At 33.2% G+C, this 18,445-nt stretch overlaps 1 protein-coding gene across 1 annotated transcript; it reads left to right on the top strand.

Annotated features, from left to right (window-relative positions):
- The first annotated feature begins 50 nt into the window (after positions 1-50).
- Positions 51-3,661, top strand: LOC131601385 (uncharacterized). The gene is made up of 4 exons (XM_058873186.1): positions 51-546; positions 2,464-2,642; positions 2,870-3,212; positions 3,291-3,661. Exons 1-4 carry the CDS (start codon positions 151-153, stop codon positions 3,369-3,371), a joined length of 999 nt encoding a protein of 332 aa, XP_058729169.1. The 5' UTR covers positions 51-150; the 3' UTR covers positions 3,372-3,661.
- Positions 3,662-18,445: the final 14,784 nt, after the last annotated feature.

Genomic DNA, 18,445 nt, shown 5'->3' with positions numbered 1-18,445 from the left:
CAAATATTATGTTACTTTAATATCCCATTTTTCTCAATGGTAACATATTATTTTCCAACCACTAACATTTTTTTCTTGTGTCTTCGCCGAAGAAAAAGAACAATAAAAAAAAAACAATAACCAACAAGGATTGGTATTCTTAGATAGACCATGAAAGCGGTTCTTATGCTCCAGCTATGGAGTCCACCACCACGCTTCCACACTCTCTCTCCTCCCTCTTTCTCCTCCCCTCACCCTCTCTCAATCTCCGCCACCTCCTCAACCACCCAGCCACAAGACCTCCTCACAGCCAAAGAGAGAAGGCGCTTGAGAAACGAGCGAAGAGAGAGCAAGAACACAACCAGTTGGAGAGAAGAAGTTGAAGACAAACTCATCAAGAAGAAGAAGAAGGAGTTTAAATCATGGATGGATGAACTCAACCTTGATAATCTTATCAAATTGGGTCCTCAATGGTGGATCGTTCGTGTTTCGCGTGTTAAGGCTCAGTATACTGCTGAAGCTCTTGCTCGCTCGTTGGCCAAGTTTTTCCCTGATACAGACTTTAAGGTTGGTGTTTTTGAAAATGTTGTTTTGTTATGGATAAGGATGGAAATGGTTTTGGTTTGTGGTTTGTTTTTGGTAAGTTTTGTGTTTGTTTGAATGAGGGTATGAATTTATGTGGATAAGGGTTTTGGTAAAGTTTATTTTTTTACTTTCAGAAAAATGGATTGAGATTAAGTTGAGTGTGATTTGTTTTGGAGATTAAGTTGAGTTTCAATCATTGATTTAGTTCAATAAGAGTAAGATCAGTTTGAACCCTAAAATTGATGAAATTTTCAATATGATCGTCGAAGTTGAAAATTGTTTGGGTTGGTCAATTTAGTGATGGAATTAGTTTAGTTAGAAGAACTAATTTGATTAGAATTTCAATGGTGAGAATCATTTTGTTATTTTGTAAACTTAGAGACCGAATTGTTCGACCAATAATTTCGGGGAATGAATCAGTGATTCACTCATTTAGTCTATGATAATCTCTAGGTTGTCAATAGCGTGCTATAGCGGCATAGCACGGCGGCACAACCCCTCATGTCACTGCTATGCTATTGGCTTGCGAAGTGCTATCGATGATAGCGGTCATAGCGGCCGTGAATAGCGGTTTGTTTCATAGTGGTGCTATAGAAGTGCCATCACGGTTTGGTGGCTGCTATTCTCAATTTGAGGAAAATGTGTAAACCCTAATATTTTTTAAGGGTATAGTGATCTTTCCCACCCTTTTATTGACCTAATATTTAACCCCATGTGATATGCTTCTTCAGTTCCGGCGTTTTTTTTTTTCCATTTCCCTGCCTTTGCTGTCTTCACCTGTTCTTCGCCGTTGTTTTCATATGTTTCTTCATCGTTCACCTCTGTTCTCCTCTCCTTCTTCACCTATCGTCTCTGTTCTGTTTCTCCTTGCTCTCTTTCTCTTCATAGTTTAGTAACTCAATATTGAACTCTCTTGCTCTGATTCCCCTCTCTTCTTTCTCTTATAGACCACTTTAATGGCAATGATTTAACTGACCCTATTCTCCTCAACAATATTAATGAATATTATGAAAGCGAAAATGTAATATTGGAAGATGGTTTTGTTTTGGTAGAAAATGATTTGGTTTTGAGAAGTTGTTGGTAGTGCAGTTGGGGCTAATGAATCATCAAGAGTTATTAGACATTAATCTAGACTTGCAACAACAATGTCTAATAGAGATGAGGAGTTGGAGTTGCAAAAAACAAGAGTTTTAATCAAGTGATGAACAAGATAATATTAATGTGGTGGAACTTAGAAGTGAAGATGAGGCAAACACATATGTGATTTAGAAATTTCATTTTGTTTACGTTTAGAACTTGGTGTAGTCATTTTGAAAACTTTTATAATTTGATTTTGATGGGAACTCATTTTGATGGGATATGCATGCTGTGTGAAATAATGTTTTTAAGTCTTCACAATAGCGATCATCCTGCTATCCGCTATGCCGCTATAGCATTTTGGGGGTTCGGCGCTACGCGTTGCTATCCGAGATTAACTGCCTATTTATCTATAATTTAGGTACTTTCATTCCAAATGCCTATTAAGTTGCAAGTGATTAATGCACTGCAACTAAAGTCAAATAATCGGGTAGTATCCAAGTCCGATCTTTTGCCGAAACAGTCTTTGACCTGACCTTACTTATTTTTTACCAAACTTCAAATTCGTCTTGATTTGTTTTCCCTAGATGTTGGAGTGTTAAAGACCAAAATATATTACAGAAACTTATTTGATATAAGTATTTTACCCTTTTTTTTTCTTGCTTAAAACTTTCCATCCAAACATATTGCTTGGGGCTTGTAGCTATAACCCTACCTGCTGAGGGGGTAAGAAAGCAAAGTAAGCTGATGAACAAATAAAAAATGATGTTTTATATGATGTTTCTTTGGTATGTATTGATCCATGGTATTGTTTGGTTTTAGATATATGCTCCAGTTATCCATGAAAAAAGGAAATTGAAGAATGGTTCCATCTCTGTAAAACCGAAGCCTCTGTTTGCGGGTTGTATTTTTCTGAGATGTGTGTTGAACAAACCATTGCATGACTTCATAAGAGAGTATGCTGGTGTTGGTGGCTTTATTGGTTCCCAGGTTGGAAATACGTAAGCATCTTCTCCTAGTGTTTAATGCATTGCTATTTTTTTGGCAGTTACACTTATATGTCGGTGTCGTGTCAGTATTTGACTCTGACACGGACCCTGACATGTATCAGACACCATACACATCTTTAATATGAAGTGTCAGTGCTACATAGGCATCTAACGTCTCCTACATTTACGGTTTCTTGTTAAGCCAAAGTTGAAGCTTACAATTGCTTTATCATTTGCAGAAAGAAAATGATTAATAAACCAAGGCCAGTAGCTGAGGTTGATATGGAAGCAATCTTCAGACAGGCAAAAGTGGAGCAAGAAAATGCTGACAAAGCATTCGAGGAAGAACAAAAAAATTCTGCAGAAATTGCTGCCAATCCGAATTCAGAGATAGAATCTATTGTTGATTCTAAGCCTAAAAGAGGCTCTAGAAAAACCTCTAACCAACTCGCAGTCACAAAAGAAGCTTCATCTGCTAAAAAAGCTGTTAAACTTACCAAAGGTTCCACTGTCAAAATTATATCTGGAACATTTTCGGGTTTTGCAGGCACCCTCAAGAAGCTGAGCCACAAAACCAAAATGGTGAGCTTCCAACTTCACTGGATTATCTGTCCTTCCTTATAGTTCTCGTTATTAACTCATCTAACATTCTTCGTGCAGGCGACGGTGCATTTAACCATGTTCGGGAAAGAGAACATAGTAGACTTAAATGTTAGTGAAATTGCTCCAGAGACTACATAGTAACCTCCCTTGGTAGTATGTTTCTTATGAAAATAAAACTTTGAAGAGTCGCGCCTCTGCGCGCTCTTTTGGATTTTTCCACTTGTCGAAAAGGTCATTTTTTAGAAGAAAATTAAATGCATTTTTACCTAGTGCATATATGTATATTTTGAGATCTGTACTGGTGCTTAATTCCCAAAATTGAAATCTTAGATGTCTATATAGTGAGCCTAAAATTAGGAGGTTTGTTGCTTTATGTTTTTGTTAGTTTACATTTCATGAATGAATTCTTCACTGAAGGTTTTAACAAACAGTTGCAACTACAGTTGTGACTGCAATGTTAAGGTTTATTTTCCCCAAGCTTTTTCTAAATATTTCGTCTCATTCACAAGGTTTCTTATATGGTACCTCTTCCCCCACCCCTAAATCATTCAGATATCCTTGTATCCTTATGGTTTTAAAATATAAATAACTGTTATTATTAAAAAAAATACTGAATATGGAAAAAAAATTCCTTAATAAGTCTATCGATAGAAAACTATGTATGTTTATGTGGCAATCGAAAAAATTATAACTCTCACTTTGTTTAGACTTTAGATTACATACTTTTGTTTAACTTATTTTACTATATAAGGAATGTATGTTTTTTATTCTAAAACACGTCAAAAATTTCTTGAGTTTTTTCTTTTTATCTCTCTTTATTTTGCATTTTCTAATTGTCAATGCACCAACTTCTCTCTTTTCTTTCTACTCGTTGAATTTTTCAAGTATTTTTTTGAATTTTCTTTAGAGAATTATTTAAATTTCTCTTTGTTTGAAAATTATCATTTTTTTTTTGGATTCTCTTAGAAGAATTATTTGATTTTTTCTTTGTTTGAAAAAAATATTTTAAAGAGTAAAATGATCATTATTAAATTCTCTATAGAGAAATATTTAAATTTTTCTCGCTTGAGAAATTATTACGATTGGTCTTTATACCAGATACTACAAGTGGCATTTATACCTTATTTGACCAATCTTTGTATCATCAGAGAGTGTATTTTTAGAGCGATTATCTATTGTGTAAGTAGTAATCGTACAATATAGAATTGATTATCTTGGAGGTGTCGTGGTTGATTGTCCGCCTTGCACAATTTTGGGTTGCTTAATCCTGGAGGCATCGTGGTTGATCGTTTGCCTTGCACGATTTTGGAGAGTGCCGCGAAACGTCTTAAAGAGAGCGAACTAGTCTGTGACTCAATCCAATAATTTTTTTAGTGGTACTTTTTCAAAATCGTAAAATAACAATTTTAAGAAATTTTCAAATTGCCATGACTACTGCAGAAAATATTGGTACTTCTGCTACTGTCTCTGAAAAACTATTCAAGTTTGAGGAAAGTCACTTTAAAAACTTGCAACAAAAAATGTGATTTTTATTAACCTTAAAAAAGGTTGCCAATATTTTGGCTGATGATATTTCCATTGTTTCTTTTGGATAAAACGAGCAAACTAACTATGAGAAATATGTGGACTCAGATGGAACAGTTCACTATGATGAATCTGAATCTGCTACACAGATTAAAGAAATGGATCTACAATTGAGAAAAGAAATCATCTTATGGAAATAGAATTATTATCTCTACATAAATCATATTTCGAATGGACTCGCATATGATCTGTATAATTACTACAATAATTACGACACTATAAAAAAGGTTTGAGAAGCTCAGAAAAAGAAGTGTGATATCGAACAAGCTGGAGCAAAGAACTATGATATTAGTCACTACCTGAAATATCATATGGTAGATGAAAGGTCCATGGAGGTTTATTGTCAGTAACTTCAACAGATTGATCATGGGATCATCAGTAAAGGTATGTCTTTAGATAAACAAATTCAAATTGTTTTTATTATTGACAAATTTCCTCATAGTTTAAAAGATTTTAAAAATTTTGCTTCGCCATTTTCAATTGAGAGTTTGATTATTCACTGTCGAATTGAAGACAAATCTTAGAGACAAGATCAAAAAGAAAAAGTCTTGGTTGTTTCAAACAACAAAAAGTAATTTGGTGTGGTTATGAAGTTATTTGGAAAAATCATTAAAGAATCAGAACCACGATATTGTGAACTTAATTAAAAATGAGAATGCTTCAAGGCTCCAATTGCTTAATTGATTGGCAACAACCATTGCCTCAAATAAATAGCACTAGAATTTTGTCTTGTTTCAACTATGAAAAATCAAGTCATATAACTAAGAAATGTAAGAGCATGCCAAAACCTAGTGATGCTCCTAATGCACAGGTTAAATTGACTTATAAGTACTTTATTACACTGATTACTGAAATCAACATGGTTGGTGGATCTGATGGTTAGTGGATAGACATTAGTACCTCTCATCATGCTGTTATGATTGTGCATTGCTCAAAATATACACAAATGTTTATGATAAGAAAGTGTTGTTGGGAGATGCTCACACCACTAATGTTTCTAGTATTGGAGACGTGGAGGTGAATTTCACCTCCGAAAAGTCCTTAATCTTGAAGGATGTTATGCATAGTTCTGAGAATAGAGAGAGTCTTCTTTATGAGTTTCTTCTGAATAAGGCATACATTCTTCAGTCTACTGGGGTAGATTTGTACACCATCACTAAGAATGATATTTTTGTGACTTAAATTGATATGTTCAAGATTTTTATAAATGAAATTGAAGATCAATTTATTAAAAATGAAAGTGGAGCTTTTGATATGTTTAAGAATTTTGTGAATGGAATTGAAAATTGTAGTGATATGGAAACTGAGTATGATTTAGTTTATTTAATGACTTTTAAAAACAACGTGAAATTGTACATGAAACAACTGCACCATATTCTCCTGAAATGAATGGTAAAATAGAAAGAAGAAAAAAGAATAATATTCTTACTGAATTAGTAGTTGCTATTATTTGAATTCTGATGTTGCATCTTACTAGTTGGGGAAATTTACTGATTGTTTGCTATGTCCTGAATAGGATTCCCGAGTCTAAAAATAAGATATCTCCTTATGAGATATTGAAGAAAATACAATCAAACTTGTCTTAGTTTAAAATTTGGGATTGTGTGACTTATGTCAGAAGTTCGGATTCAAAGCGAATTAAACTCGCTAGTAGAGCATGTAAACGTGTATTCATAGGGTATGTAGCAACCAATAAGGGATATAGGTTTTATGGTCTAAATATTAAAAAGATCATATAATCAAATGATGTTGAATTCAAAAAAGATTCATGTGAATAGTAGATTTTTTTCAAATAGAGAAATAGTGGGGGCACTAAACTGAATCACATTCATGTGATAAGAACCACCGAAACAATGATGAAGTAAAAAAAACTTCAAGAAAGTAAGAGAGTAAGAATTACTAAAGACTATGGGCTTAATTAAGCGGCAAATATAGTAAAAGAAGATCCAACAAATCTTCAAGAAGCCTTGTCAATTCTGGATGCAGATTTATGGCAAAAAGCTATTAACAATGAGATATATTCTCTAGAATCTAACAGGAACTGACACTTAGTAGACTTGCCTCATGGTCGCAAACCAAACATGTAAATGGGGTCTGAAAAAGGAAACTTAAACTAGATGGAATATTTTATAAGTACAAAGCTTGTCTTATAGCCAAAGGTTTTAGGGAAATATAAAATATATATTTATTTGGTACTTTTTTGTGGTCACAAAAATTACATCCATTATGATACTGATTTCTATCGCTACTATTTATAATTTAATAGTACATCAAATAAAAGTTAAAACTGCGCTTTTTTATTGGTGATTTAGAAGAAAAATATATATGGACCAACCAGAAGAGTTTATGATTTATGGAAAAGAAAACAATGTTTGTAAGTTAGATAAGCCTTTGCACGCTCTAAATCAAGCATCGAAGCAATGAAATACAAATTTTGATAATTTAATAATATCCAATATGTACAAAATGAATGAAAGTGACAAATGTGTTTATTACAAATATGAAATCAATATTCGCAGTATCTATATCTCTATGTAGACGACTTACTCATATTTTGATCTAACATCCAGGCTATGAATGATGTGAAATTATTGGTGTGTAACAACTTCGATATGAAAGACCTTAAAAGGGGCAATGTGATTCTTGGAATCAAGATCACTAGATCTGAAAATGGAATATATTTGGATCAATTTCACTATGTGGAGAAGATCTTAAAGAAATATAACTACTTTGACTATTAACCCGCTTGCACATGGTACGATCCAAGTGTAAAACTGTTTAATAACACTGATGACAATGTTAGACAAACTGAGTATGCGAGCATCATTGGCAATCTTAGGTATACTAGTGATTGTACTAGACCTGACATTAGATATGTCGTAGGGTTGTTGTGCATGCTTACTAGTAGACCGAGTAATGAGCATTCGTAAGCCATTAAAAGAGTCATGCATTCCCTTAAAAAGACCATGAATCTTGGTCTATATTACCAGAGATTTCGTACTATACTTGAAGGATACAATGATGCTTATTCAAACTCATTATAAGATGATTCCAAAGCAAGTAGTAGCTATTTATTCGGTATAGCTAGAGGAATTTTGAACTACTTTATCCTAAAAGTGTCGTGATTGATTGTCTATCTTACAAATTTTATGTAGTGCCACGAAACATATTAAAGAGCACGAACTAGTCTGTTACTTGATTCTATAGTATCTTTATTAACAATTTTTCTAAATTGTAAAACAGATGATCTAATTATCCAATCTAATGCACTTTTGCCAATTATTAATTTAAATCTACGTTGTCTATTAATCCGATTTCTTTAATTCTTAATTTTAACGTTAATTTGTCACAATTGAGGTATGAAAATTTGATTGTTAGTAATAACATGTCTTCTAGATACAAAACGTGACCTTCATTTGATTTCAACACATTTTTGAGGCTATTAGTTATGTGAATTGTTAAGTAAGAAAGTTATTATTACTTTAATATAGACTAAGCTGTCGAACGTGCACTCTAAGTCACAAACTTAGGTCGCCCATAAATATTACAAACATGTAACATGCTAACCAATGCGACATGACAAGAAACCTATTTATTATGATTAACTTGCACACATATAAAACAACACTACGAGTTCATATACTGTGACTTGACTCAAAAACAGACACAAACATTCTAATCAAATAGTAATTTTTCTTTTTTTTTAATAAGCATGTAACATTATGGTTTTTTTAAAGTTTAGATTTAATTTAATTATATATAAATTTGATTTGATCATGATTTCAGATTATTAGGTACACCATTATTTATGTGATTAAATAAATATAATTATTGAAAATAATGGTACAACAAACAAAGTGATGGTCCCTATGTCAAACCCCACATGTTATTGGTCATTGCTCCCATGTGTGATGTGTCGAGATCACCATACTTTTTGGTTGAGACCCTATCCTAAACAGTTGATACTTCCTTTTTGTTCATGAAGATTACGTGAGTCAGAAATTATTTAAGAAACTTAAATTTCTTACCATTTAGATCAATTTATTGTTAGTTATGTTTCTTATTAGTTTGTCTCATAAAAGAAAATAAATACTTTTTTACGTTTGATTTTGATTTATTATTGTCTAAAATATGCAATTCATTCATTATTTAAAAAAATTAACACTATATAACTTTAAAACACCAAATCCTATCCCCAACCCTAACCGTAGTCACTTTTCTTCTTCTTCTGTATCCCTTAGAGAGGGGTGATTTAAGATCAATTTTGATTCAAAATCACCCCTCCAAATCGTTCTTGTTTCTCTATTAGTTAAATAAGTGATTTTCACATATGTATTTAGTGTTTTTTTGTTGTGATTTCGTCATTTTAGTGTGTCGTTGTTTGTTTTGATTTCCCGTCTTTGTGCGGTGTATTTTATTTTTTTGTTTTTGTATGCAGTGTTCATTTGTTTCAGGTTGAAAGATGAGTTTCGATCTAGTGGAGATCCTATCTATGACTTTGGTGCCATTAACGCTACAGATCTGGAGACATGAATATTTCAGACATTTCAATATAGTCATAGTTATATTCGTAGGCATATGCAATTTACCGTTTTATGCTATTAACATGGATGTTGTGAGTTTGTTTGCAGCTTCATCCTTTTTGTTTTTGGCAATTCTTAATTTGTATTGCAACAATGTACTCTATCGATTAGAATGAATGAATATTTTATTTAGTCAAAAAAAAATTAACACTAAATTGTCAAAATATAACATTATTATTAGAATATCATTGTTATTATATTTGAATATCACTGTTATTATTAGGATATCATTGTTATTATTAGAATATTATTATCATTAAATAGTCTTGGTGTATATATATTATTCAGAAAATCAATAGAAAGGCAAGGCCTATCATTCCAATATGGTATCAGAACCAAGGAGGGTTCAGATTATATTAATGATGTTTCTGTTGAATTTGATTATCTCGGTTTTTCTGTGAAGGATTTTTAGACAGGAACGCTTTTAATGAGATGTAATAGCTCTGGCGACCTCTACCCTATTCCCGCAAAACCAAACACAACAGCACTACCACCATCCGCTTTTGCTGCCTCATCTAACGAGTTATGGCATAGTCGTTTATGACATCCAGGAGCTCCTATCTTACATTCTCTTCATCGAAACAAACTTTTGCTATGTAATAAGTTTCGAAATGATTTCTTTTGTCACTCTTTTCCACTTGGGAAACAAATAAAATTGCCCTTTTATAATTCCTTATCATTTACTTGTATGCCTTTTGACATTGTTCATAGCGATCTTTGGACATCTCCGGTATTAAGCTCCGGAGGGCATCGTTACTATGTTTTATTTCTTGATGATTTTACTAATTTTTTGTGGACTTTTCCAGTGTCAAACAAATCACAAGTACATTCCATTTTCTTACAATTCCGTGCTCACATTAAAACACAATTTGAACGTGAAATAAAATGTTTTCAATGTGACAATGGAAAGGAATACGATAATGCTCTCTTTCATAAGTTTTGTGAACAAAATGGAATGTCTTTTCGATTCTCTTGTCCTCATACCTCCCCACAAAATGGAAAAGCCGAAAGAAAAATTCGTACAATCAATAATATAATCCGAACCCTCCTTGCTCATGCGTCTATTCCACCGGTTTTCTGGCATCATGCTCTTCAAATGGCCACTCACCTACACAACATACTTCCAAATAAGAAACTCACTCTCCAATCACCCACCAAAGTTCTCTACCAAAAAGATCCGTCTTATTCACACCTCCGAGTATTTGGATGTCTTTGTTATCCCTTAATTCCGTCCACCACTAGGAATAAACTCCAACCCCGGTCTACACCATGTGTCTTTCTAGGATATCCGTCTAATCATAGAGGTTATAAGTGTTACGAATTGTCAAGTCATAAAATCATTATTTCTCGGCATGTCATTTTTTAGGAAAATACGTTTCCCTTTTCCACCATGAATGCTCCTACAACGACTAACTATAACTTCTTAGATGACGGCATAATCCCCCTTCGTCCCTCACACTTGTACACCACATCTCCAACAGCCCCCTCTCCCAACATAACTGTCACCCAACCACCATCACCAGCAGCACAACAAACTCCTCCCCCTCCAACCACGAATCAGACAACCTCTCCCCTCTCAACAACCCCCTCGGCCCAACAAACTATATCCACGGCTCAAACACATTCTCCCTCCCAACCAACAACTTCATCTACAAAAACAACACCTACCACCTCCTCTGCACCTATTCCAACACCCATTTCCCCTCCTGCACCTCATTCACCTCAAATGACAACCCGGTCACAACACGGAATTGTAAAACCCCGTAAGCTTTTTAACCTATACACGTCTACCCACCAATCAATCTCTCCTTTGCCTACAAATCCAATTGATGCATTAAGAGATCCTAATTGGAAAATGGCCATGAAAGACGAATATTATGCTCTTATTGAAAATAAGACGTGGGAATTAGTTCCTCGTCCCTCTAATGCTAATGTTATTCGAAGTTTGTGGATTTTCAGGCACAAGAAGAAATCTGATGGGTCTTTTGAGCGATACAAAGCTCGTCTTGTAGGTAATGGTACTAATCAACAATCAGGTGTCGATTGTGGTGAAACATTCAGCCCTGTCGTCAAACCGGCCACTATTCGCATGGTACTTAGCATTGCAATATCCAAATCATGGTGTCTCCATCAACTAGATGTCAAAAATGCCTTTTTGCATGGAAATCTGGATGAAACAGTGTATATGCACCAGCCTCCTGGATTCCGCAATCCACAATATCCTGAGCATGTTTGTCTACTCAAAAAGTCTCTCTATGGTCTAAAACAAGCACCTCGCGCCTGGTACCAAAGATTCACTGATTATGTTGCCACATTGGGTTTCTCTCACAGCATCTCTGATCATTCCTTATTCGTTTTTCATCGCGGTACTGATACTGCTTATATCCTTCTATATGTGGATGACATAATTCTCACTGCTTCGTCTGATGCTCTTCGTGACTCTATTATGTCTAAACTTAGTTCTGAATTCGCCATGAAGGATCTGGGTCCTCTAAGTTATTTTCTGGGAATATCTGTCACCAAACATACAGGTGGTCTTTTCTTGTCTCAAAGAAAATATGCAGAGGAAATTATAGAACGAGCAGGCATGTCCTCTTGCAAACCCTCCCCAACTCCAGTCGACACCAAGGCAAAACTCAGTGGCTCTTCTGGGAAACCATATCATGACCCAACTGAATATCGGAGTCTTGCAGGAGCATTGCAGTATTTAACCTTTACAAGACCCGATATCTCTTATGCAGTACAACAGGTATGCCTATTCATGCATGACCCAAAAACACAACATATGTCAGCACTGAAGCGTATAATTCGATATATTCACGGCACTCTTGATTTCGGCCTTCACTTGCATCCCTCATCTGTCAGCAAATTAGTTTCTTACACTGATGCAGATTGGGCTGGTTGCCCAGACACCAGGCGATCCACCTCTGGTTACTGTGTCTATCTTGGTGACAATTTAATCTCATGGTCTGCCAAACGCCAACACACCCTCTCTCGGTCCAGTGCCGAAGCCGAGTACCGCGGAGTCGCCAATGTAGTATCTGAATCTTGTTGGATTAGAAACTTACTGTTGGAACTACATTGCCCAATCACAACAGCCACTATAGTCTATTGTGACAATGTGAGTGTTGTCTATCTATCTGGCAACCCAGTCCAACATCAGCGTACCAAACACATCGAGATGGATATACATTTTGTGCGTGAAAAAGTCGCCCGCGGCCAAGTACGGGTCTTACATGTCCCTTCGCGTTACCAAATCGCTGACATCTTCACCAAAGGACTTCCGTTGCAACTCTTTGATGATTTTCGTGATAGTCTCAACATTCGTCAGCCTCTCGTTTCGACTACGGGTGTGTATTAGAATATCATTGTTATTATATTAGAATATCACTGTTATTATTAGGATATCATTGTTATTATTAGAATATTATTATCATTAAATAGTCTTGGTGTATATATATTATTCAGAAAATCAATAGAAAGGCAAGGCCTATCATTCCAATAATTATAATTTAGAAGTATCAAAAGCCTATTAAAATCAAATTATGTATACTATGACAAAATTTAATATGGTGGAAGGGAGTTCAAACATTCAATATTTTATTTCTTATCATTTTTATTCACGTTTATATAGGTTAGGGTTGGCAAAATAGGTTGCGGTCTATCGGATCGGCATGTGCATTGCCATAAAATGGCGGGTTGGGTTGAGATTATAGGTCCGTCGTCCACCAAAGTCCGTCCTGTCAAAACCCACCGTCCGCCAATGCTCGTCCCTCCAAAACCCGCCACCCGCCAAAGTCCGCTCCGCCTATTCGTCCAATCCGTCCCGCTTTAAACCAGTTCTTTTTTAGTCAATTCTAGTAATTTCAATTCTTGATGATTTTGTTTTATACATTTATTTATTCATAATAAATAAGTTAAAAAGTTGTTTTATAAAAAATTCTTTAAAAAATAAGTGAAAAATTTAATTGAAAGGTAAAAAAATTTAATAATATATTAAAAAATAAAAAATAGACGGACAAGCCCGCCTGCCACCTTGGCGGAGCGGACTTGATTTTTATGCCTATTTTCACTTGACGGGCTTGTCCGCCCCGCTCTTTTTTTGGCGGGCTTAAGGCGGGGCAGGATTGACGACCCGTTTTGCCATCCCTAATATAGGTTATGAGCTGTAGGGATGTCAACGAAGCAGAAAATGTTCAGAGGATACTTCACCGCTCCTCGCCCCGTCTCATAATTTATTTTCCATCTTCGTCCTTAATCCTCGTCACGGAGAATATTTTCCTCCATCCCCACTCCCAAAGAAATCCACGGAGATCGAATTTTAATAAAATTTTAATATTTTTCGATGTGACACTTATAGTTCGTTATTTTATCCTTTTAAAAAAATAAGACATATATTTTGCATCTTTCTTTTAAAAAAAATAAAAATACAACTTCCATCAATATAAAAAAACAAAAGCACTTGCTTTTGCTAATATATCTTTCTGTAAAAAAAACAATAAATATTAACAGAACTTGTTGCTACCATGCTTCTGCTAATATACTACCATAGTATAAGTATCGTCCAGCGCAAGTGGTTGATTATGTGTGGGTGTGGGAAACTCATAACTAATAATTTACTAATTGAATGAAAACATGTTGCTAATGGAAGTAAAGTGAGTTTGAAGAGTAATTATCACAAGCACAATAAACAAATGAGAGTGGTCGTTGTGATGATGATGAGAATAGAGGAAACAATGAATGGATGAGACAAAAATAATTGAGAAAAGAAAAGGAGGAGACGGTGTGTACATTGTATGTACTGGGTGCACTTTTTTATGGTTGGGTACTTGGGTAGTGAAACAATATATTATACAATGAAACATAAAAATAAAATGATCCACTAATAACTCTTCATTTTTAATGCATTAACATTTTTCTATGTAAAATTATATAATTATATATTATATAATATATAAAATATAAAAGTTAAATAATATGGTCGGGGTTGGAGAATTCATGAGGCAGAGGGTACTTCCTCAATTCCCTTCCAAAAGTGTCATTGGAAGAACTTTTTCCTCCATCCCTGTCCTCACGAGAAAAAAAACTCCAATTTCAATGATTCAAACAGATAATCTCTGCGGGGATTCCCGTTAACTAATGCAAATTGACACCCTAATGAAGTGTTTATATAGGTTAAGAGGTGAGCCTCCACGTTAAATTAAAAAACAATACATAAGAGAGACGTGATATATTCATCCAAAATTTTAAAATTTTGACCGAATATGTGATATTTTTTTTGTTTGAGTAAGTCTTTAATCTAATATAAATGTTTCTCTCACGTGACCCATCAATGATATCAAAAACAAATTTAGATAAAGGACTGACTTATTGTATGAAAAATTTTCCTAACATGATTGTTGTTAGACCACATATTCCATTTATCTGTATGTGGCGTGAAAAGAATGACAATAGTGGTACAAGTGCGTGTAAACGAAAGAGTTTTTGCTTGAAGGAAAATATATTAGATATATAATGGGAGATCGTTGAGATACAATTGTGAACGGAAAGATTCACATTTCTTGAAAAAATAGACGTTGATATTTTATAAGTTGGAAGACTTATAACTCACAAATAAGAAAAATACTCGCATAATCAAATATTTTATTTAATTATGTTTTAAATTACAAGCGGTGAAAAATAAGATGATATTATAGGTTCATGTTTATTTTTTAAAATATTAAATGTATATCAAAATATATATGTAACACTTTAATGTTTTTAGCGCTAAAATTCTTCAAAAATTAATTCAAAATGTGAGCTAATATATGTCATTAATTAGATTATTTATTTATCGATTACGAAATTTAATTCATTCATGACTTTTAGTTTTTTTTTCTTTGAAAACTTTAATATATATTTATTCAATTTTAGAAAAGCCTTACTTAATTTCTTTTGGTAAAATTGTAGATCTTTAGCCTTTTATCACATGCTTTTCTTTCTCCCCTTTAATTTTATATTTATTAAATTGTTTAAAAATTTTTTTTTTTTTTAAGTCATCCACATTGAATATCATTTTTACAAAAATATATTCTTAAAATGAATATTATATTTATTTACTTTTAATGTAACCAATTACTTTTTCTCTAGTTATATATCTCATAATTAATAATACACACATCAATCATATAAATTATTATATAGTATTATTTTTCATTCATAATAATAGTAAAAATATTGTTATAAAACTAACTAAAATAATAAAGATCAAAGAGAGGTAGAGAAGAGAAAAGCAATATTATATCATCTTCTTTCAAGTGTGCTTTACATTGTAATATAGGTCTCTATTTATAGGACTCAAGGGATATAGAAAATCACACATATTAAACACATATTAAGTATGGAATAGGAAGATGAAAAACTAGGAGATGGATGGACATCCACTAACATAAATATTCATAACACTCCCCCTTGGATGTTCGTTGAAGATATGCCTCGTTAAAACCTTACTAGAAAAAACCCAGTGGAAAATATTCTAGTGAAGGAAAAAGAGTACAATATTCTTTGAATGTGAATGGCCTCGTTAAAAACCTTACCGGGAAAACCCAATGGAAAAAACCATGGTGAAGGAAAAAAGAGTGCAAAACATATGTATTTCTCCCCCTCATGCAGACATTTACATGTGAGACGATATTATTTGTAGTAGTTGCTTAAAATTTCTTCTTGGAAGTGACTTCATGTAGTGTTAATAGTTATGCAGGATTTGGTGAAGTTGTTGCCATGAGTTGTTTCATAGATCTCTATGAAATGGTTGTACCATCACATGTAAATAAATAACCTCTTTCTGATCTACCATTGTGAGAATCTGACAAGTAACCAGCATCTCTAAGATAACGAAGTATATGTTTGACTTCGTTCATATGTCTTCATGTAAGCGAATAATTGTATCTTGGTAATAGATTGACCACAAACGATATATCAAAACGTGTATAATTAGCAAGGTACATTAGTGCTCAAATTGCACTAAGATATGGTACTTCAGGACCAAACAATTTTTGTAATCATTTTCTTGAGGCCTGAAAGGATCTTTCTCTACATCTAATGATATAACAATCATTGGAGTAGACAACGAATGAGATTTGTCCATATAGAAGTGTTTCAACACTTTTCTATATAATCTTCCTGATGTACAAATATTCCATTGTCCAAATTCTCAATTTTTAAGCCTAGACATAATTTTTGTTTTTCCTAGGTCCTTCATCTCAAACTCTTTCTTTAAGGAAGTTATAGCTTTTGGAAGCTCTTCAGGAGTTCCAATAATACTTATGTCATCCACATAGACAACTATTATTGCAAATACTTTTCCACATCATTTTATGAAAATACAAGGAAGAATTGAGTTATTAGTATATTCATCATTTAGTAAATATTCACTGAGGTGATTATACCACATGCATCCAGATTCTTTTAGCCTATAGAGAGACTTGTTCAATTTGATATAGTAGTTTTCTCGAGATCCACAATTGCGTGTCTCTGGTATATTGAACCCTTCAGGGAGTTTCACATAAATATCACTATTAAGTGAACCATATAAATAAGATGTCATAACATTCACCATGTTCAAGCCCTTCATGTGCTACAAGGCTAATTAAATATCAAAATAGATTGAATCCACTACTGGTGGATATATTTTTATCAAAATCAATCTTAGGTATTTGTGAAAGTCATTGAACAATAAATCAAACTTTATATCATTCTTATGTTTCTTTTTCATAAAAACTCATTTATATCCAATTGGTTTCACACCTTGAGGTGTTTGGACTACAGGTCCAAAAGTGAGTCACTTGTAAAGTGAGTTTAACGTGTTATAAAACTAACTAAAATAATAAAGATCAAAGAGAGGCAGAGAAGAGAAAACATTGTAATATAGGTCTCTATTTATAGGATTCAAGGGAGATAGAAAATCACACATATTAAACACATATTAAGTATGGAATAGGAAGATGAAAAACTTGGAGATAGATGGACATCCACTAACATAAATATTCATAACAAATACTTAATTATAACATTTTAGCATCTTTCTAAAAGAAAGTTAACAAAATTATTATTTTATTCTATTTATTTTAACACCCATCTGTAAAAAATTTGCAAATGTTGACTGTTACTTAAAATTTTGTGATCATGATCAATTTTATTTTTTTTTTAATATTTGAAGTCCTTTCAATTCAAAGATAAAATCAGAAACCTACATTGTATATAAATAATTTAAATTAAAAAAAAACACACACACATAAAAAATATGAGGAAGAAAAACCTGTTGTCATCTGTTGTGCTCCATCCACTTTCTTTCGGATTTGAACAAAAGAAAAAGTGACTGATGGAGTGCTGTGTGTGTGGTGAGGGTGATACTTCAAAAGTGGAATCCATATCCTATCTCCACCATGTTATTATTGTATTGCCATTTGTCAACCTCGTAAATCATTTTCATACTTATAAATTCAAAATAGATTGTGTTATTATTAGACTATTTACAATGGTTTCCAAATTCAACACCCTACTTTTTCACTTTTTATACTCCACATCATCTTCTCTTTCTTCCACCTAATAATTCAACACACATTCAACTTTTACTCACTACAATAGTTTTGTTTAATAAAATTCAACACCCTACTTTACCACCATTCACAACACACTAAAAATTCAAATAGTCACAACAACCAATAGGATTTTGCAAAATATTGTATGTGGCCCCCACTCTCATTCATTCAACATGTTGAATTCTTTCAACACAAAGTAATCCACATCATATTAAACAAGCTATTAAACATACCATTGCATGAATTCAACCGTTGAAAAAAAATTTCAATACCCCCATTGTACATAGTCTTATAAGCAATTATGCTTTTTTAGTTGATTAAATAATGAACATATCTTATGATACATTTATTATTTAATAAACTTTAAAAAAAATATTTATTTATTATTCAAATTGAAAGTATAAAAATAAATAAGTTAAATTATAATTTTGGTCTTCTTATTTTTGTGTTTTCATGATTTTAGTCC

Source organism: Vicia villosa, linkage group LG5, assembly GCF_029867415.1.
Source record: "Vicia villosa cultivar HV-30 ecotype Madison, WI linkage group LG5, Vvil1.0, whole genome shotgun sequence".
NCBI lineage: Eukaryota > Viridiplantae > Streptophyta > Magnoliopsida > Fabales > Fabaceae > Vicia > Vicia villosa.
This window is presented reverse-complemented; position numbering and strand designations above follow the sequence as displayed.